Source organism: Phacochoerus africanus, chromosome 4, assembly GCF_016906955.1.
Source record: "Phacochoerus africanus isolate WHEZ1 chromosome 4, ROS_Pafr_v1, whole genome shotgun sequence".
In the NCBI taxonomy this organism is placed as follows: domain Eukaryota; kingdom Metazoa; phylum Chordata; class Mammalia; order Artiodactyla; family Suidae; genus Phacochoerus; species Phacochoerus africanus.
This window is the reverse complement of record NC_062547.1, coordinates 36,440,131-36,463,201: the sequence shown is the minus strand read 5'-3', so window position 1 is coordinate 36,463,201 and position 23,071 is coordinate 36,440,131. Positions and strand designations below refer to the sequence as shown.

Sequence of the window (23,071 nt, the reverse complement as noted above, 5' to 3'; positions counted from 1 at the left end):
TTTGTTGTTGCTATTTTACTTAGATTGTGCATATCAAAGGGAGTTGAGATACATGATCATCGAAGTGATAAAATTTTAATATATCTTGCTTGTGATGGGAACTTAAACATACTTGGATGGTATATAGTGTATAAGTTTTAGGCATGAAGAGAACATGGATCATTTGAAAAATAATTCTTTTTGTTATTATTCTTTGAGTTGCATAATTTGGTAACGGACTTGCCAAATAAGTTCTGGAATTCCACCTCCACATATTTGAATATTAAATCTAATATCTGAAAAAAATTTAGCAAAGTTTCAGTTTCATGCAAGCCCGGTGAGATAAGAAAAGGGATTTGTCTTTACAAGTCCTGGTGATTTCCAGCATAGTACAAGTGAGACAGGAGTGCTTATAAAAATGGCAGGGATTCCAAATCTTTCACTGAAGGAAGAAGGTTCTACTGATGGTATATTTTAGCAAGTGTTATACAGAATGATCACTTTAGAATCCTGTTCATGTAACTCTTTTGATTCTAGCATAAGAGAAGCATTAACCTGTACATTTTCTTAGAAAAGTAGGCATATTACGCAGGATATTTACAATATAATCATCTGTTCATAAGTGCTAAATCAAAGATGACATCACTGGTTGGCTTCTAAGTTCTTTGGTGCTTTGTCCCTACTCTGGGCATCTCTCAGCAATTCTTATCTCACTCGACCTCATTGCTGTTACCTCTGATGTGCTCTTCCTCATCACATGTCTACTTTTACTTCTATGTCTGTATAACTCTGCCACACAAAACTCTACCCCTTATTCAAGGATCAATTCCTCTCTCAGCTGCTTCATGAAAAAAATCCTATGTCATGGTAATTAACCAAGAGTCATATTTCTTTTTTTTTTTTTTTTGATAATACATCTCGCTGATTAATTGGCCCCCAATATGTACCTACTGCTTACTAAGTTATCATTTATCTACTCTGAGCCAGATACTCTTTGAGGGTTGGAAACTGAGCAGTGTAAAAGACAGACACGGTCTTTACAATAGTTCTTATATGCTTGTGGAAAAACATGAAATAAATGCATAAACAAGGACATACAAAAGAGAAAATTAAAAGTGAGATAGGGTAAGTGCCCTTAGGTCATGTTCAGTGGCATCATCGGTAAAAAGGAGAGCACAGGGTTTGGGGTCAAGCATGTTTGTGCTTAAGTTCTAGTTTTCTCACAACTGATATCAGGGGACATTCCTGTTATCTTCTTAGGCTTCATTTTAGTCATCTGAAAAAGGGATATCACTCACAAATAATTTCTGTAAATATTAAAAATAGAAAATCAATATGCTTAGTGAATTTGTGTGACATGTCTTAGATGCGTAAGAAGCATTTGTTTAATTCCTCCAGGTGACTGAGACCAATTACTCCTCTTTCCCTCCCTGTCATTTGTATGGTCATAAAAGGCAAAAACAAAAAGGAAATTCATTGTCAGAAGCAAAAATTACTACAAATTTTTCCTTTAAAACTCTGTCCACTTTGGGTAACTTTGTTGCCCACAGTTAAAGTAAGTTTCCCCCTTTTTTTTTATCAGTAACCACACCTCTCATTCTGTAGTAGAGCTTCTCTAAATGAAGAGAATTTGTTTTAAAAATTACATTGTTATTCCAAGGCAGTTTTCTCAGAAATTAGACCCATTGGTTTAATTCTATATGAAGTGATTCTGAATACAATTTCAAACCCATGTTTTATGGCTAAATCTGTAAATATATAAACACAATTTTGTATAATCTTGAAACACCTCTATTTTCTTCTTGGTTTTCCTCCAAGAGAAAAACATTAATTGCATTAATTTTTTATCATTTTTATCTACTGTGTCACAAGAGAGGTGCAAGTATAAATGTTTTTTGGATATTCTCAAGTCCTCACTTCTTTCTCTCTTTCTCCTTTCCTTTTCCTCTTCTGTCTCCTGTTCCTCTTCTTCCTCTACGTGTGAGAATTGCACAGATGTTGATTCTGCAGCATACTTTAAATTTGTAATGTCATTGTCAACTCATTGTTTTGTAATCATTAATGAGAATAATAATAATAATAGAAGAGAAATCAAGAGAATGTTTACTTTGTTAGTATTTATGCTGAATATTTTATTGGGTTTTTTTTTAATTTATCTTCAAAATAACCCATGAGGAAGCAGCCCCATTTTATAGCAAAAAATCTGAGACACAGAGATAACTGATCAAATTACTTGATCAAGATCAACAGTAAATAAATATCAAAGCTAAAACTTGAACCAAAATTTATTTTACTTCCAAGCCCTTTTTACCATTTGACACAACTACCTTTATACCACAATATTAGAAATGGGACTTCTTGCCTTCCTTAACTACAGTTCTCTGGAATTTTTGGCAACCTGAGTGATATTTGCAAGAGTGAACAGAACTCCACAAAGAGAACTCTCCTTTATGTTCTCACCAAGTGAATGCCTGTTCATCAATGCCTATAAAGTTGATAAGATGCTTATTAAGGCATAATACCTACAAGTTATAATTCTGTTGCCTTTCTGAGAAACACTAGGAATTTTATGAACCTTATCTCATGAAGTTTCCACAACGCCAGTGAGACACAGAAAAAATAAATTTAAAGGTAGTGTTCATTATAATATCAAAGTATCAAAAAAGGTTGGATCTGTCTTCCAGCCACACAATATTTTCTTTAATAAGTTTTCATTGTTCAGATGATCAAAGGCTTACCTCAAATAGTTGGCTGTGCTTGCATCAATAAAAGAACATACTCCACTGCAAATCCTATGGTATCCTTCTTATGATAATGACCTCAAGTAATACTCCACACACACTAAAAAAGATTTTAAGGTAAAATAGACTTGGGAAATGGTTATATCATATCTCCTAAGAGATAACTGATTACAAAGAAGTGGATTTCAAATTTCACTGTGCATATGAATTGCTGGATTACTAATTAAAAATTCAAGTCCTGTATTCATGGGACTGAATTATCACCCAGGAGTATTATTTTTTAACAATCGCCCTATATGATTATGTGAGCATATCATTCAAAATCAAAGTGTTGAGAAACTGTGTGTTAAAGACCCTGAGAAGAACTACTTTAAGTATCACTATTTAATGATCAAATAATTCTTTCCCCAAATTTGTATGACTTATGAACTCCATTAAGCCAAAATAGATATTTGGCTAACCTTACACTCTGCAGGTTACCTTCTACATTTGAAGTTTGATTTTGTACATTTATTTTAGTTATTATTTTTCCAAGGCCTAATGCTAGTATAATAAAAACAAAGGTCGGTTGCATTGTTATAATAAAAACTACAGAAAGAGCTATCTTTGTGCAACCATTTTGGAGCCTGTATCAAATAAACCTAAATCTCATCATATAAAAACCTCAGGAAAGGTTTATGAAATTCTGAAGGACTGAAATATTTTCATAGCAAATATTTGTTTTCTTCATCTGTTATTATTTATTTATTTATTTATTTATTTATTTATTTATTTTTGTCTTTTGTCTTTTTAGGGCCACACCTGTGGCATAGGGAGGTTCCCAGGCTAGGGGTCTATGTAGCCATCAGCCTATGCCAGAGCCACAGCAATGCAGGATCTGAGCCCTGTCTGTGACCTACACCACAGCTCATGGCAACGCTGGATCCTTAACCTACTGAGTGAGGCCAGGGGTCGAACCCACAACCTTATGGCTCCTAGTCGGATTCATTAACCACTGAGCCACGACAGGAACTCCATGTTATTTATTTAGTGATTACATATTGAACACTTGCTACCTAATAGGCATCTAGCTGATATCTAGGGCCTCTATCTTTAAGGAACTTACAGTGTGTAGAGGAGCCACACATGCATATACATATAAAACCATTAAGTGCTAATGTTTTTAATGAATTATATCTTTAGAGCAGGAAATCTTGAAGAGTCTATCTAGTAGTGAACACAAAATGCTAGGGAGGGAACCAGTAGCTGGTCTTTGGGATCTCGTAGTGAAGATTTTCATGAAGATGGAGGCACGGGGGAGCAAACCACACAGACACAGAGGGTAAAGTAACATGGAGACTGTTTAAGTAAGATTCATATAGTGTGCAAATAGGAAGCATGTAAAAATAACTTTGCTTTAAAATCTGAATTGGAGTAGGCTAAATCTCCTATACAACTTCTTTAGTTATCAGCCACTCCTAGAATTTATAGAATGTTAGACCTCAAAGCCAGTTTATGTATCCTCCTTGTTTGACACCAAGGAAAGAAACTGACTTGTTCAAGTTTAGAGTTACATAGTGGCCATGAACTATTAAACCTCCAGTTTCCATTTTATATATTTCATACAGAAAAAGGATTACAGAAAAATCACTAAAAAAAAACCATATTCTTACACTACGTATTTTTTATGGTTATCTTGAAATGTGTTAAAAAATAAAAGGATGAAAAAAAAAGGAATGAAGGGGAGAATGAGAAGCATTAGGAAAGGAGGAGGGGAGAGGGACAAAGGATGAAGAAAGAAAGAAGGGAGGGATGAAAAATTCAATATTTTAACCTTGGTTAAAGTGAAAATGAAGGCCAACTAAACTATGTTGCCAGTAATTCATTTTTTTCAAGACTACTGAGGCTAATACATGAGGTGAGATTTCTTGGTTAGTAAAATACGGGGTCTTATTCCCAGAAATAACCTTTTTTTTAAGCTGTTGAAGATATTTAGCTACACAGGTTGGTGATGTTGTTGTTAAATAAATAGATTGGCAGATATATCTTCAACAAGGATGAGTTTATTTGTGATCTGCAAGAATTACATTTTGAGGTCTGTAATCATGGTGAGTGAGGTACAACTCGCCGCAGTGCTAAGGAAGAACTCTTTTTTAGAGGGGGTAAGAAAGTTGGGTGGGCTATAGTAAAGAGGACATGGCGTCTCATGAGCTGAGCTGTTGCCTGGAAAGAAGAGGAGACTTTCTCCCTTTTGTTGGACTCTGCTATTGTGGTAGATTATGAGGGCTCTCCCTTTTGGTCTCCTGACTATTTAATTGTGATTTCAGATTTTTTTTTTACAATGATCATATTGTTTAAATTGTTTCCTGAATTGCAATATTGATGTTCTTGCAAGCATACAGTCTGTAAACATATTAAAATCTTAGGATCTAGACACATCATGGATATATAATATAGTAGTTTTGTTATCCTTTCAAAAAAAATTTTTGGCAAAGAAAGTATTTTTCATTTGAATTGAATTTTGTTGTTGTTTTAGCTGCCTCTCATAAGCATCACTTGAGATCCTCAAATGGACCATGAATGCTTATGAACACTTGCTCTCTCCCTAAGATCTACTCATGTTATGATAATTTTGTCCCTGCCTTGACCTTTCCGCTGTCTCAAAGGGAAGGAAGTTTATCAATGGGAAGAATTCAAGGGAAATTTCCTATTCCCGTCCTTCATTTAATTTAACTTCATTGACCTATTTTCTATTGCAGCTTTTACAGGAGAGCACCACGTGCCCAACGAAGCAGGAAGAAATGACCACAAGCAATGACACTAAAGAATCAGAACCTGTCCTACAGGTATTTTGTTTGTTTTGAGTGTCACAAAACACTTTTTAAAAAAATTTATTTATTTGAGTATAGTTGACTTACAATGTTGTGTCAATTTCTGCTGTACAGCATGGTGACACACACACACACACACACATATATATACACACACACATTATTTTTCTCATACTATCTTCCACCATGTTCTATCCCAAGAGATTGGATATAGTTCCCTGTGCTATAAAGAAGGATCTCATTTGCTTATCCATTCTAAATGTAATAGTTTGTGTCTACCAACCCCAAACTCCCCATCCATCCCACTTCCTCCTCCCTCCCTCTTGGCAACCACAAGTCTGTTCTCTATGACTGTGAGACTATTTCTGATTTGTAGATAGGTTCATTTGTGCCAAATATAGATTCCAGATATAAGTAATATCATATAGTATTTGTCTGTCTCTTTCTGACTTATTTCACTTAGTGTGAGAGTCTCTAGTTAGCTCCATGTTGCTGCAAATGGCATTTTTTACGGCTGAGTAGTATTCCATTATATATATGTACCACATCATCTTAATCCATTCATCTGTGAGGGACATTTAAGTTGTTTCCATGTCCTGGCTATTGTGACTAGTGCTGCAATGAACATAGGGGTGCCTGTATCTTTCTGAATGAAAGTTTTGCCCTAATATATGCCAAGGAGTAGTATTGCTGGATCATATGGTAGTTCTATACATAATTTTCTGAGGAAACTCCAGAGTGTTTTCCATAGTGGTTATACCAGTTTATATTCCCACCAACAGTAAAGTAGGGTTCCCTTTTCTCCACACCCTCTCCAGCATTTGCTATTTATAAACTTGTTAATGGTGGCCCTTCTGATGTGTGTGAGGTGCTACCTCATTGTAGTTTTAATTTGCATTTCTCTAATCGTTAGTAATTTTGAGAAAGTAATTTTGGAAGCCATTGGATTCCATGATTTTCTCTCTTTCTCTAGCTAAAGGAGGGAGGATGTATTGCCTAATACAAGATACATCGTTCACCTATTACCTCTGAACCTTTCCCCAACCACTGTATCTGCTGCTGTTTGACTAGCTGAGGTCCTAGAAGAAAAGGGTGATGGAGGCATCTTACCCCTCCCTTACAACCAAGAAACAAAACAAAAAAATAAAAAGAGAACAAAAATTATATATATATATATATGTATATGTATACACACACACACACACACACCACACACACCCCTTATAGGACAAAGAAGATAAAAAGAAAACTTGAGAAAGCAGAGAAGGTAGAAAGACGTATACATCCCCCACAAAAACAAGCAACAAAGGAACATGACTCTGGAATTTAATTCTGAACTTCTATCTGATTGTTCTCTATTTGACCAAATATATTACATGATAACAATTACTAGGATTCATCTTTCTTAACACAATATTTTTCAGTTTGGAGATTAGATTAATCAGAGTTTAATGGTTTGGGCAGTTTGCTCAAAATAGTTTTTGAAATATTTTTCCATTTGTAGAAAGTATTTTATGTGCTTTTATAACATAGAAGTATTAACATATTTACACTTATTTTTTGGTCTGACATTAGTTTTCTGTAAGATATTTGCTGTGATTATGAGTTATTCTGTTAGGATTTTAATTTTTACATTAAACATTTTTATTTTGACTCTCCTAAGTGTCTTTTATGTATTGTTTGACAGGATGTGCCAGTGCCTCCTTGTAATGAATGTGAAGAAGAAAAAAATCCAGAACAATTGACCCCCACTGGTGGGAAGGCAACTAGAGAAAAAGTACTGTAAATACCAAGAAACTGTGTTAAAAAACATCCCTTTGCTATTGTCTTCATACTCTTTTTAGACCCCAAGCTTGATGGAAATACTAGGTTTTTAAAGCATGCAACTTTTTCACAGTTTTATGTAACTTTATAAAGTAGTCTACCACTTTTCCAAAAGATTCCAGGCCAATTATGATCCTTAAGCAATAACCTAATTAAAATGGATATCCACAGTCATACATAGTCATTGTCATCAATAAATTGCCCAGTATAAACTGGTCTTTTTTGAACTCAAGTGCAGTATAACATTAAATTCTCCTGGTTCATTTGGGTATCCAGTACTTCGATGATCTAGTTTTTGAAATCAACTGAAGAATGATTAAATGTTGTGAATCCTCAGCATTCTTAGAATCCAAATTGAAACCATATCATGGAGAGTTTGTTTCACGCCGGTTAAATGGGAGTTGCTTTGGTTGAGGTTGGAATCTGTGCTGACCCAAATATATTATTTATATAAGGGCATTCATTGCTATTCTCATTATTATTATTATTCAGAACCATGTTTAAATAACATCAAGGAAAACTGTCAGGGATTTAGTCAGTATAACAGAATTCATTAAATAGGTTTTGTATGATGTAGACAAAATATCAAGGATGAATGACTAAATTCCTGACAAAATTTATTAGATTTTTTGGCATTCTATAGACACACCCCTATGGCTGTCCACTGGAATTACTCCAAATTAGAATTCAAGCTGTTTAATACTCAGTGTGATTTTTGATATGAAATTGGGTAACAGAATGCGGAATGGAAAGAAGGTCTAAAATACAAAATGAAAGCAGAAAATATACATTTTAAAATGGGGATTTGATGAGAGTAAAACAGCCAGAAATGAACCCCAATTTGTATATTTTGAAAACAAATGCATATTATTAAAACAAATCAATGGCTGTGAGATTTCTGAATAAGAATACCGCTGATCAAATAAATTCATTCTCAAATACTGTGAACCTACCCTGCAAGCAGGAGGAATTGACACTGATTGATGAGATGGATATAGCATTAAACTTGCAGGCTAAAATCAGTGGCTTAAATGATGCAGTTAGAATGGTCTGCCCCAAACAATATTCACTTCTGCTGGTTAGATCTGTTTTGCAAAAAAAGCATATTAAACCCTTGGTCTTATAGAATGGATGTGCCAGGCCACAATTATTACATTTGGAACACAGTATGCTGGCAGCCTGTGCTTTATATTTCACTATAGTGAAACCTGTAATCAGTAGATGAACTTAAATTCTGAGGTAGAACGGTACAACTTTGATCACATTGACATAGTTGAAGAAAATTAGTGATCTGGAGAAATGTCAAACTATCATTAAAAGTAAAAGTAAAACTCTGATACTTTCATGTAGCAGTTGTAATTGCTGAGTAATTCAGTGACATTCATGAGTATTTTTCATATTACACGCCACCTAAGAAAGAAAGAACTAGTTTTACAGATGATTTATATAATGTTTTCAGGTGAAATATCCAGGACAGGAGAAGATTGCAGGGTCTGAAGTTCCTGCTGACACCTTCTCAGTTCTAGAAATCATTTAATCTATGAGATGGAATATTGCTCGTTTCCCAAGTCCTATTCCTTGTAATTTCCCTACTGTGTCTAGAAACCCTTACCATCTCTAAAGATTTTTGAAAGGGAAGTAGATAATTTTAGTTTAAATTTAGGTTTACTTTCCTACCACCACCCATGGCTCTAACTTCCCTCCTAGAGTGTATGAATCCTATGGAAAGTTAATTATCATTTCACCTCAGCAAAGTATGTTTTAAGGAATCTTTGGAAATAATAAGGAATCTTCAGGCTGATGTCTGAAATTTTTATAGGTAACAAGATAATTTGGCTTGCTATTAATCAAATTTGAACAGCTTCACATGTAAATTATTTTTCTATGCTCTAAATTCCTATTCTACTACATGAAATATAATCAGTTTGCTCCTCAATTACTGGTGTGATCAAATGGGCTTTGAGTATAATGTATCCATTTTTTATCTTTAACGATAGATAGCATTATGCATCCTGCAGAGTTTATTGAAGTATATTGATTGCATTGTTTGTTTAAAAACAAAAGGAATTTGCAGTAGAAGAGCTTTATGCATATTTTTAAGAAATATTCTGGGAGTTACTTTTAACAGTTAATTACAGGATTTTTAAATGTACTATGATGACATAGACATGCTAAAAATGAATGCATACTAATAAATGAATACATTTTATTTATTTCTATCAATCCTTTAATTGTTTTAAAATAGCATCAAAGAGGTTTAAAATGTGTTACATGTGTGGCTTTTGCCCATAAGAGAGGTGCCGTCTCCTATTATTTCTTTAATTTGCATCTATCTAAATAGTTACTGTTTTTGAGGAATTAACATTCATAGCCCAACTATTCTCATATGAGAAAAAAATAACCAAAATGTTGAATATAGATAGTACCATTATGTTAGGTACTTGTGACGGTAAGCAGTGAATAATTACTTATATTTTGCCATAGTATGAATTGATTCCTATTGAGAAACAAATATACTTTCCAATGGGATAACATTTTAATTCAGGTACTACCAGAACTAACCATTTATTTCTCTCTAGTTATTTAAAAATACTAATCAGTGCTATATATTCATTCTAAGGTGGGAATTGGTTTTGGACTTTGTGTTTCCTTTTATGTGCATTAACTCTATAAATTAGACTAGTGCCTAAAATGTGTAAGACTGAAATGAAAGCTGACTATATCTATCCCATGCCAACTTTCTCAGATGAAAAGTGAAAAATTAACTTCTCTGTGATCTCAAATCTCTGAACACTGAATATATTCCATGGCTAACTATTTTTTTTCCTTCTTTAGTCACATATTTAGCATTGAAGTGCTATTTGAGAGACATTTCTGCTTCATAAAGTAGACTGGATTAGAAGTCTAAGTTATATGTGAAGGAGACATTTACTGTTTTAGACTGACAGTGTGAATAGCTGGATTAAAACAATATTTGTGAACTCTGCTATAATGGTTTTATTTTTGTAGTTCAGTTACTGTAATTAGCACTACTTACATCAGAGACTGAAATTATTATTGAAATCAGAGAGTATGGTAAGCTGGTCAGAATTAGTAATGAAAACATATTTGTTGACTTCTTGGACATCTTAGTCTTGTGTACAGTCTTAAATTTCCCCAAACTATTTGTTCATCTGGATTATGTTACAGAATATTGATGGTCAAGTGGTGAAGAATAAAAGGTACTAAAAAGCGGCCTATTTTTTTTCTTTTTGTCCTTTTAGGGCCGCATCCATGATATATGGAGGTTCCCAGGCTAGGGGTCAAATTGGAGCTGCAGCTGCACAGCCACAGCAACGTGGGATCCAAGCCACGTCTGTGACCTACACCACAGCTCACAGCAACGCCAGATCCTTTACGCACTGAACAAGGCCAGGGATCGAACCTACAACCTCATGGTTTCTAGTTGGATTCGTTTCTGCTGTACCACTACAGGCTGCCCCAAAAGCAGCCTATTTTTAATCAATAAAGATTTGTTACCAAGAGTACAATGTATATAATCCTACATAAACTAATCGAAAACACGTATTAATGTTTTAAAATAGTACTTGTTTCTTTGTTTCATCATCTAAGAACCTTTTTGAAATATCATTCTGGAAATTTCTTCAATCTCTCTTGTCCAGTGTCCAAGAAAACCTTTATTTTGGGATGTGTGTGTGTGTGTGTGTGTGTAATTTTTAATAGAATTCCATGTTGGCAGAGATTTTTATCTTTTTGTTCAAAATGAATCTCAAGTGCTTATAACTAGCTGCCCCATAGAAAATGCTCAAATAGTTGTTCAATGAATTAATTCAGAACCTGAAGCATAAAGGGAAGAAGTAAAGGACGCACAAGGTAGCATGTTCTGGTATAACAGGAAATCAAAAGACACAATCTTTTAGCAAAAGAATAAATATCTTGTTTTAGTTCTGTTTTTTGTTTGTTTCATTTTGTTTTAAGGCTTATTTTTCCTTTGCCTTTTGTGTGAAAGTTTTATCTATGGGCCTATAGGTGTTACTTTAAGCAACATAGATATGGCAATGCCTGGATGAATTTTGGAATGCAGCTCAATGTAATAGATATAATTTACATGGCACCTGTGTCTTTGTTTGGAACCCAGCTTGGAAATTCACCTGACCTTGTAGAGGTCACTTGATTTCTTTTGCTATTAGTTTCTAACTTTTGGACCTTAGGTGGTTGAACAAAGATTCTCCATTCTGTTGAGCCATTGTTTTTTTTAGCAGACATAAGCAAAGGGCTGCTGAGAAGGTAAATGGATATCTAGAGGATGGGGCTCACTCTTAAACTATTCTTTTACATAATTTATTTGTTGGGCTGACACACTCTGCATATATTTTTAGTGGAGAAAGGGAGTCCAAGTCTAAAGCGATTTTAAAATTACTGAATAACATAATCTCTACAATGATCCCCTCTATCTATTTGTTCATTCAGTCATTCAGTAAATATTCTCTGAGATTATAAAATGTGCCTGCAGTTCCACTTCTTCTTTGATGATCCAATAGTAATTATGAATATTAATACTACACTTAATATGTACCATCACTGTTTTAGTTTTTTTATTATTAGTTTCTAAGGATTTTTTTTTTATCTTTGTATGGCTGCACCTAGGGCATATGGAAGTTCCCAGTATAGGGGCTGAATCAGAGCTGTAGCTGCTAGTCACAGCCACAGCCATACCACCGGATTCAAGCTGCATCTGCGATCTATACCATAGCTTGTGGCAATGCTAGATAGATTCTTAGCGCACTGAATGAGGCCAGGGATCGAATACATATCCTCATGTATACTGGTCAGATTATTAACCCATTGAACCACAGTGGGAAATCCTCAGGATTATTTAAGGTAGACAGAATGCTTACTTCACATATGAAGAAATTGAGGTAAAAAAAATGTTAACAAATTGTCCAAGATCACACAGCTAGTAAGGGGAAATAGGATAGGAATTTGGCCATGAATTTCTGGAATCTTTATGCTTGACCGTTTCACTATACTGTCTCTCCTTCAAATGCCAGAGTCCTGCTTTTGTGGAGTTTACACTTTAGAGAAAGAGGTAGCCATTAATGAAGGAAGCACACAGAAAAAATGTATGACTGCTACAAAGTGTCTCTATACAACATGCCATGGGACAGAGGTGGGACTGTGTAAGTATATAGTAGTTGTGTGAAATTCTCACCAAGGAAATGATACTAAACTGAGGAGTTCCCATCATGGCTCAGTGGAAATGAATCCAACTAGGAACTATGAGGTTGCAGGTTCGATCCCTGGCCTCACTCAGTGGGTTAAAGATCCAGTGTTTCCATGAGCTGTAGTGTAGGTTGCAGACGCAGCTCAGATCTGGCATTGCTGTGGCTGTGGTGTAGGCTGGCAGCAACAGCTCTGATTAGACCCCTAGCCTGGGAATCTATGCCATGGGTGCAGCCTTCAAAAGGCAAAAGACAAGCAAGCAAGCAAGCAAGAAAGAAGGAATACTAAACTGAAAAAATGAATATATATTTTGCATGAATATCTAAAACTTCAAAAATAAATTCTACACTCTTCTCAGATGTTAGTAATAATATTTGAAAGTGAATGCTTGAGTTCAAATAAACTGTTGTGAACTTGTGCTGTTCAAAAAAAAAGGAAGCATCTGGAAAAATTACCATTGCTTTCTACTCCCTGGAAGCTAGGATATGAGTCTATTAGGTATAGATGATAATGAAATGTAGGTTATCTTTCATGAAAACAAATTTTATTTCTCTGGCTTATACTTGTTATATTATCTCTCCCACTCATTCTCCCTCTCTCTCTCGCTGTCTCTCTCTCAAAAAAAAGCCATATATTTGATACCATGATGATTGACCAAGATGATCTTATACCATTACAGCATTTGTATCAGAAATAAAGCAAAATGGTGTGTAAGTGTGTCCCCCTCTTAGTACAGCTCTTCCTAAACTCTTTAATTCCTTTGAGAGACATTTTACCATGTAGACAACCTTCTTAGGAAGGTTGTATGATGCAATATATTTGCTCCCAGAAAAACAGATACTACTTGAAGTTCTAGGAAGAAGCAGCTGAACTCTGCCCCTGATAACTGCCAAATGAGCATACCTCTCATCTACCAAGGATGAGAAAAAAAGAGAAAAACTTGTAGTAGGTCATGTCATCTTTCTGACTCTGGCTTATCTTTATCACTTTTTCATGATGAAGTGCCCACTGAAAGTAAATCAAGAAATAGAGGGAGTTCCTCTTGTGACACAGCAGAAACAAATCCAACTACTACCCATGAGGATGCAGGTTCAATCCCTGGCCTGCTTCAGTGGATCAGAGATCCACCATTGCCGTGAGCTGTGGTGTAGATTGCAGATGTGGCTCAGATGCCACACTGCAGTGGCTGTGGTAAAGGCTGGCAGCTACATCTCCTCAGCCCCAGCCTGGGAACTTCCATATGCCACAAGAGTGGCCCTAAAATGCAAAAAATAGGAAAAAAAATAAGCAGAAGATTGTTCAAGTTTAATGGATGCAAGTTCATGTTTAAAGGATGCAAAAGAGAGCAGAGGATGAACATCCCTGATAAGTTCCTTTTAAACTAGCAATATATTCATGGTGACAATTGGTTGTTTTTCCATGCAAATGTCATCTTGAACCCTTTAGGCTTCTTCAATCTTGATTCCAAAATTTAAAGACTATTTGGGTTGGAAATCCCCAAAACTAGTGGGCAGAATCAAAATGGCAGAGAAGTAAGACATGGCGCTCACCTTCTCCCATAAACACATTAAAAAGAAAAAAAAAATCTACATGTAGAACGACTCACAAAGAACATCTACTGAATGATAACAGGCTTTAAAACCCCAAAGATGGCAAGAAACCCTCCACATAATTGTGTAGAAAAAAAGAGAGAGAGCGAGGACTCAGGACAGGACTAGCACTCCTGAGAGAGAACTGTGAAAGAGGAAAGAAACCCACAGCCTGAGAAGTCACCTAACTAGTGGGGAGATTAGCAGAGACAGAGGGACCTCAAAGCCTCAGAGAAAATCACAGGATCTGGACAGGGAGGGCAAAGCAGAGAGAGAGCCACACAGACCATTGGTACCACTGGCCCTGAACACCATAGCCTGAGATGATCAGAATGAGACTATACACTGAGACTCAGGCTCCAGAGATCAGTTCCAAGGAGAGGACTAGGATTGACTGGAGACAGTCTCAGGGGTTAGGGAGTGGTGTGCCACAGGCTGGGGAGCAGAAGCAAGTCGCCATTGCTGGGAAGGGCAAGAGGAGGAGGGGAAGACAGCCATAGGAATATCTTTCTTTGCATACATGTGGATTCTTGGGGGTGGAAAAGCTATTGGCAGTAAGACACCTCTTGTGCGAGTTACATGTGGGGGTGCCTTTGCATGGGCTAAACACAGTAGAGTGCATCTTGCATGGTCTATAGGCAGTGGGGGCAAACCACTGCAGTCACCTCAAAGTCCAGAGGTGGGCATAGCCCAACACCAATAGGGGTCTGAGAATAGGTATACATGCAACCCAAGTCACCTCAGAGGTTGGCACAAAGGAGGGCACTGCAACTGAGTGCCAACCATTGTTTGTTGCTTTCACTTCACCAAAAAAGCACACACCCTGCACTGCTACTGCCAAGTACTCTCAGCACAACCTACATTTGCCTTAGGGTCACTGGCACTTCCCAGGGCCCTGCAACTAAAAGCAGCCTGCACCAACTTTTCAGCAGGTCCTTGCCACTGTCAACGGCCCAGCTATCAGGCACTGGCTAGTAGCCCTGCCTGTTGACTCCATCTCCCTAGAAGCACACAGAACACTCTATTAAGGGGATAGCACAAACCCTCATAAAATACACAGGGGTGCTTTTGCATATAAATAGGCCTCTATGATTACAGTAGTATTATTCCCTAAACTTCATTTGCAGAGATGCAAGCTAAGTTAAAGGCACTAAAGAGCAGATGAATAATGCAGAGGAATGACTCAATGACTTGGAAGATAGAATAATGGAAATCATCCAATCAGGACAGCAGACAGAACACCAAATGAAAAAAAAAACACGAAAGTGATATAAGAGATCTATGGGATAATATAAAGTGGGCCAATCTACACATGATAGGGATTCCAGAAGGAGAAGAAAAAGAAAAGGGGAATAAAAATATATTTGAAGAAATTATGTCTGAAAACTTTCCAAATCAAAAAAGTAAACAGACATCAAGATACAGGAAACATAGAGGGTTCCAAACAAGTTAAACCCAAACAGGCCTATGCCAAGAAAGATTGTAATAAAAATGGCAAAAGTTAAAGAGAGGATTCTAAAGACAGAAAAAGAAAAACAGAGTTTATTATAAGCAAACCCCCTTAAGGCTACCAGCTGATTTCTCTACAGAAACACTGCAGGCCAGAAGAGAGTGGCAAGATACATTTATTGTTCTAAATGGGAAAAGTTTGAAGCCTAGAATACTCTACCCAAAAGAATAAAATTTAAATGGAAGGAGAAATATGGAATTTCTCCAAGAAACAAAAACTAAAAGTACAGCAATACTAAACCCATTCTAAAAGAAATACTTAAAGCACTCCTCTAAATAAAAAAGAAATAAGAATAAATAGGATGGACAGTTCCTGTTGTGGCTCAGCAGTTAACAAACCTGACTAACATCCATGAGGATGTGAGTTCGATCCCTGGCCTTGCTCAGTGGATTAAGGATCTGACTTTGCTGTGAGCTGTGGTGTAGGTCGCAGAAGTGGCTTGGATCCCAAGATGCTGTGGCTCTGGTGTAGGCCAGTGGCTACAGCTCTGATTCAACTCCTAGCCTGGGAACCTCCATAAGCTGTGGGTGCAGTCCTAAGAAGACACACAAAAATACTAAACTGGATGGAAGAAATCACAATTGGAAAGTAATCATTTAAATAAACCAGTATACAGATCTAAAAGTAATTATATATATTGTGAACAGTAAACACAAGGAACACCAAAAGGATATGACAATATTAAAAAAGGACTTAAAATCATAAAATGTGGGGAAGAAATATAAGGAAATCTATACTTTTTTTAATGTGTTTGAGCCTATATGACTATCAGTCTAAAGCAAGCAAATATAGGAAGGGGTTAACATACTTGAAAAACAAGGCAAGCACAAATCAAAACCAAACAATACATTCACAAAAACTAAAAAGAAGAGTATATAAGCATCAAATAAAAGGAAATCATCCAACAAAAAAAAAAGAAAGGAACCAAAGGAGAGACATAGAATCAACTGGAAAACAAGGTTTGAATTGGCAATAAATACATATTTACCAATAGTTAGCTTAAGTGTCAATGAACTAAATGATCCAATAAAAACACATAAAGTGGGAGTTCCCATCACGGCTCAGTAGAAACAAAACTGATTAGTATCCATGGGGATGCAAGTTCAACACCTGGCTTCACTTTGTGGATTAAAGGATCCAGCATTGCAGTGAGTTGTGCTGTAGGTCACAGACATGGCTCAGATCTGGTGTTGCTGTGGCTGTGGCATAGGCCAGAGGCTACAGCTTGGATTCAACTTTGATGCCTAGCCTGAGAACTTCCACATGCCATGGGTGGAGCCCTAAAAAGACAAAAAAAAAAAAAAAGACTCTACAACTCTACAATATGCTGTCTACAAGAGACTCACCTTAGGGCAAAGGACACATAAAAATTGAAAGTTATGGGATAGAAAAAAGATATTTCATGTGAATGGAAAAGACAGGAAAGCAGGAGCTTTAATAGTCATATCAAACAAAATAGATTTAAAATGAAGGCCATAAAGAAAGACAAAGACGGACACTATTTAATGATAAAAGTATCCATTCAAGATGAGGATATTACAATCATCAATATTTATTCCCCTAATATAGAAGCACCCAGATACATACAACAAATACTAACAGACATAAAAGCAGAAATTGATGGGAATATACTAACAGTAGGAGACTAAAACACCCTACTCATATCAGTGGAGTGAGTCAGATCCTCTAGACAGAAAAGTAATAAGGCAACAGAGATCCTAAATGGCACAATAGAAAATTGACTTAATCAACATTCTCAGGACATTACATCCAACAAAATCAGAATATACATTCTACTCATGTGCACATTGAACATTCTCAAGGATTGACCACTTAGTGGGGCACAAAACCAACCTCAACAAACTTAAGAGTAGAGAAATTATTTCAACTATTTTCTCTGACCACAATGGCATGAAACTAGAAATCAACCACAGGAAAATAAATGAGAAAACAACTGACTACATGGAGACCAAACAACATGCTACTAAAAAACCAATGGGTCAATGAGGAAATCAAAAGGGAACTTTAAAAATACCTTGAGACAAATGATAATGAAAACACAACAATTCAAAATCTATGGGATTCTGGAAAAGCAGTGCTTTCAAGGAAAATTCATAGCAATACAGGCCATCCTCAAAAGAGAAGAAAAAATCTCAAATCAACATCCCACCACTTAAAAGAATTAAAAAAAGAAGAACAAACAAAACCTAAAGTCAGCAGAAAAAAAGGAAATCATAAAGATCAGAGAGGAAGTCAATAAAATAGAGATTTAAAAAACAATAGAAAAAAATCAATAAAACCAAGAGCTAGTTCTTTGAAAATGTAAACAAAATTGACAAACCTCTGGCCAGACTCACCAAGAAGAGGAGAGAAAGAGCTCAAATAAACAAATAAGAAACAAGAAAGGAGAAATCTCAACAGATATTGCAAAAATACAAAAAAAACCCCAGAATATTGTGTACAATTATATGCCAACAAATTTGACAACCTAGAAGAAATGAACAATTTTCTAGAGACATATAGCTTACCAAGATTGAATCAAAAGGAAATAGATTACTAAAACGGACCAATCACTAAAAATGAAATTGAATATTTAAGAAAAACACTCCCTACAAACAAAATTCCAAGAGTAGATGGCTTCATATGTGAATTCTACCAAATATACAAAGAAGAAGTTACACACATCCTTCTTAAACTTTTCTAAAATGTTGAAGTAAAAGGAATAATCCCAAAGACATTCCATTAAGCCACCATTACCCTAATACAGAAACCAAAGATACTACCAAAAAAGAAAATTATAGGCCAATATCTTTGATGAATATAGATGCGAAAATTCTCCACAAAAGTTTAGCCAACCAAATCTTACAACATATCAAAAAGATCATATACCACGACCAAGTGAGATTCATCACAAGTTCATACGGATGGTTCAACATATGCAAATCAATCAGCTTCATACTCCACACTAACAAAAGAAAAGTCAAAAACCACATGATCAACTCAGTAGAGCCAGAAAAAGCATTTGATAATATCCAATGCCCATTCATGATTTAAAACTCTTACCAAAGTGGGTATAGAGGGAACATACTTTAACATAAGGCCATTTATGACAAACCGACAGCCAATATAATACTCAAAAGAGAAAAGCTGAAAGCCTTCCCAACAATATCTGGAACAAGATAAAGATGCTCAGCACTTTTATTCAACATAATGCTGGAAGTTCTAGCCATAGCAATCAAATAAACAAAAGAAATAAATACCCAAACTGGAAGAGAAGAGGCAAGATTGTCACTCTGCACAGATGACATGCTGTTGTATAGAAAACCCTAAGGACTCCATACAAAAACTACTTGAACTCATCAATTAATTCAACAAAGTAGCAGGATATAAGATTAATAGTCTGAACTTGGTTGCATTTATGTATACTAACAATGAAATATTAGAAAAGGAACACAAAAATACAATACCTTTTAAAATTACACTCAGAAAAATTAAATACTTAGGAACAAAGCTGACCAAGGATGTCAAAGACTTATTGCTGAGAAATATAACACATTAATCAAAGGAATAAAAGAGGAAGGAGATGGAAAGTTATTCCATGGTCCTGGATTGGAAGAATTAATACTGTTAAATACTGTTAACATGACCATGCTACCCAAAGCAATATACAGATTCAGTGCAATCCTGATCAGATTACCCATGGCATTTTTCACAGAACTAGAACAAGCAATCCAAAAATTTATATGGAACCATAAAAGACCTAGAATTGCCAAAACAATCCTGAGGAACAAAAAACCAAGCAGGAGGCATAACTCTCTCAGACTTCAGGCAATATTACAAAGCCACAGTAATCAAGACAATGTGGGACTGGTACCAAAACAGGCATATAGACTATGGAACAGAGTCAAGAACCCAGAAATAAACCCAGACACTTACGGTCAATTGATCTTCAACAAAGGAGGCAAGAATTTGAAATGGGAAGAAGACAGTCTTTTCAGCATGTGGTGCTGGGAAAACTGGACAGCTGCATATAAATTGATGAAACTAGAATACACCCTCACACCATGCACAAAAATAAACTCAAAATGTCTTACAAACTTAAACATAAGGCAAGACACCATAAAACCCTAGAAGATAACATAGGGAAAGCATTCTCTGACATCAATCATAACAAATATTTTCTTAGGTCAGTCTCCAAAGAAATAGTTTCAAGTGATGCAAATGACATCACTTAATATCCAAAATATATTAACAACTCATACAACTCAAAAGAAAAAAATTTTGAGAAATGGGCAGAAGACCTAAATACTCACTTTTCCAATGACATACAGATAGATGGCCAATAGGCACACTGAAAAAAATGCTCAACGTAACTAATTGTTAGAGAAATGCAAATCAAAACTACAATGGGATACCACCTCACACAGGTCAGAATGGCCATCATTAGTAAGCCTACAAATAATAAATGATAGAGAGGGTGTGGGGAAAAGGGGACCCTACTACACTGTTGGTGGGAATATAAATTCGTATAACTATTATGGAAAACACTCTGGAGGTACCTCAGAAAACTAAATACAGAACCACAATATGATCCAAAAATTCTACTCCTGGGTATATATCAGGACAAAACATTCATTCAGAGAGATACATGCACCCCTATGTTCACTGGAACACTATTCACAATAGCCAAGACATGGAAACAACTTAAATGACCATTGACAGAGGAATAGATTAAGATGTGATATATATACAATAGAATACTACTCAGCCATAGAACATGCCATTCGCAGAAACATGATGAAAATAAAGACTCTCATATTAAGTGAAGTGAGTCAGAAGGAGAAAGACAAATACCTTATAAATTATTTATATCTGGAATCTAATATTTGGCACAAATGAACCTATTTACAAGAAAAAAAACTCATGGACATGGAGAACACACTTGTTGTTGCCAAGGGGTAGGGGAAAGGAGTAGGATGGACTGGGAGTTTTGTCTTAGTAGATGCAAACTATTGCATTTTGAATGGATAAGCAAAGAGATCCTGCTGTATAGAAAGGGGAATTATGTCTAATCCCTTGAAATGGAACATGATGGAAGATAAAGTAAGGAAATTATAAATATATATATATATATATATGTATATATAAAACTGGGTCACTTTGCTGTACACCAGATATTGAAAGAACATTGTAAATAAACTATAATAAAAAATTAAAAAAAGAAATCCCCAGGAGTTCCCATCGTGGCGCAGTGGTTAACGAATCCGACTAGGAACCATGAGGTTGCGGGTTCGGTCCCTGCCCTTGCTCAGTGGATTAACGATCCTGCGTTGCTGTGAGCTGTGGTGTAGGTTGCAGACGCGGCTCGGATCCCGCGTTGCTGTGGCTCTGGCGTAGGCCGGTGGCTACAGCTCCGATTCAACCCCTAGCCTGGGAACCTCCATATGCCGCGGGAGCGGCCCAAGAAATAGCAACAACAACAACAAAAAAAGACAAAAGACAAAAAAAAAAGAAATCTCCAAAGCTACTCTTCATGCCTTTCCTTGTAATAACATGTTAAGTATGTAAATCTTAGTGTACACTTTGCAGAGTCTACATCTTGAAATGGTCATGTTTCCAACATAGAAAAAAATGCACTCCTGACACTTTGCTGATGAAACCCATAGAAAATGACTTAACCAGGTGATTTGGACATAGTGAAAGAGGAACTATACAATGGGTAAAATGTGGGGATATTATGCGTAAGAGAAATTGGTAATTAAGAGCACATTTTAAATCCACATGTTTAATCTGTGAAATAAATCCCTCCGAAGTAAATGCAGCATAAATAAAATTGAATGTACCTACTAGATGTGTTTCCAGTCATCTGTTACACAGTGTTAATATGTAGATACTAGATTGCATATTAGCCCAATAAATGTTTGCAACTTTGGAAAGGTGTGAGATAGAAAATAAGTTTTCCCTGAATCAGCACAACTATGGACCAGTTATATATGTTCCAAAAACAAATTAGTATCAAGTTGATGAAATGACCTATTTGATCTTTGAAAAAGGAAACACCTTCTCACATTTTACCTCCCTGGAAATGAAGAGATAAAAAGGGGGAGAAATATGAACCCTTGAAGAAATATCCTCATTCATCTCATAATTGACTCATTTTTTGAATGAAAATTTAGGGCAGATCTTTCTCCTCTGCAACTTTAATCTCACTTTCTATTTCCCCTTTGAGGATCACTTTACTTGCATTCATGGTTTTTTGGTTTTGGAGTTTACAAATTTTAGAAATTTCCAGGATCTATTTGTTTTATTCATGGACAGATTATCATTAACTGAAATGTAATAATTGCCCACGTACCTCCTCATACATATGTATGTACATGATACACACACATGCTCCTGTCTGTATTCACCCATCATAGGCATTACAATAGTAGTATCTATGCATATGTTTGTGCTTTCTGGCATTTGTGAATATTCTATTTTGTGGAAGCATACACTTAGTATATGATTACCATCATATATCTCTATCCATGTACATATATGCCTCGATGCATATATGCATAGTTAAGTGAATGCCCAGTCCAGTTACAATGACTATGCTCTACTGAGCTAGGCTAGGCAAATGGATTAGCATCTTAAATCAGTTATATAATGTTGACAAGCATCCCCATCCCTCAACTACCACCAGTGCTTGCCTCATATACCCCTTTATGTTTCTTTCATTTGTCTAAAGTTAGACCTAGAGTAGGGAATTACATTTGGAGTTATTCACTGGATGGTCTAAAAAGGGGAATTTCTTTCAGCATGATTTTTTATGTATGGAGCCTTAAGGGAATTTACCGACTATCTTTAAAGTAACCGAAGTATTTCTTTTTTAATTTGGGGAGGATGAGGTGAGTAATTATACTATTCATTATACTGCATGCTCTGACAGTAATAAAGCAGAGATACCCACACAGATAAATAAGAATGAAATCATAAGATCAAGGAAAAGGAGGTATTTCACTTATCTCAAATGTTAATGAGATGATGTTCTCATGACAGGAATTTGGTATAGAAGTCTCCTCCAGTTACTTTTAAATCACCACACTTTTTAAAACTAGTGACTTTTTATGTGTAAATATTTTGCTTAGGTTTTTGTCTTTTTTCTCTCTCTCTTTAAAGGGATACATTATTACTCTGTTAGCTATGTGTTTAATTTGAAATGTGGGTAAAATACAAGTAAATGTATGGCTGCAACTTGCAGAATAAGATATTAGTTACTCCATGATACAACTGGTAAGGTTAAATGGCTTTTACTTAAGATCTGGGGTACTTCACATAATTTTGTTTTCTCAGATAATCTGAAAATAGATTTGTCTGATGGATTCATACAGCATAAGTTTGTAGAAGCTC

At 35.8% G+C, this 23,071-nt stretch overlaps 1 protein-coding gene across 1 annotated transcript in view; it reads left to right on the top strand.

The window, feature by feature from the left end:
- The window catches only part of LUZP2 (leucine zipper protein 2), a 522,759-nt gene extending 513,394 nt beyond the window's left edge, over positions 1-9,365 (top strand). The window contains exons 11-12 of the mRNA XM_047774274.1: positions 5,459-5,545; positions 7,218-9,365. Of these exons, the coding sequence (XP_047630230.1) occupies positions 5,459-5,545; positions 7,218-7,316 (186 nt within the window). The 3' untranslated portion in view covers positions 7,317-9,365. The remainder of the gene's footprint in view (positions 1-5,458; positions 5,546-7,217) is intronic.
- The last annotated feature ends 13,706 nt before the right edge of the window (positions 9,366-23,071 follow it).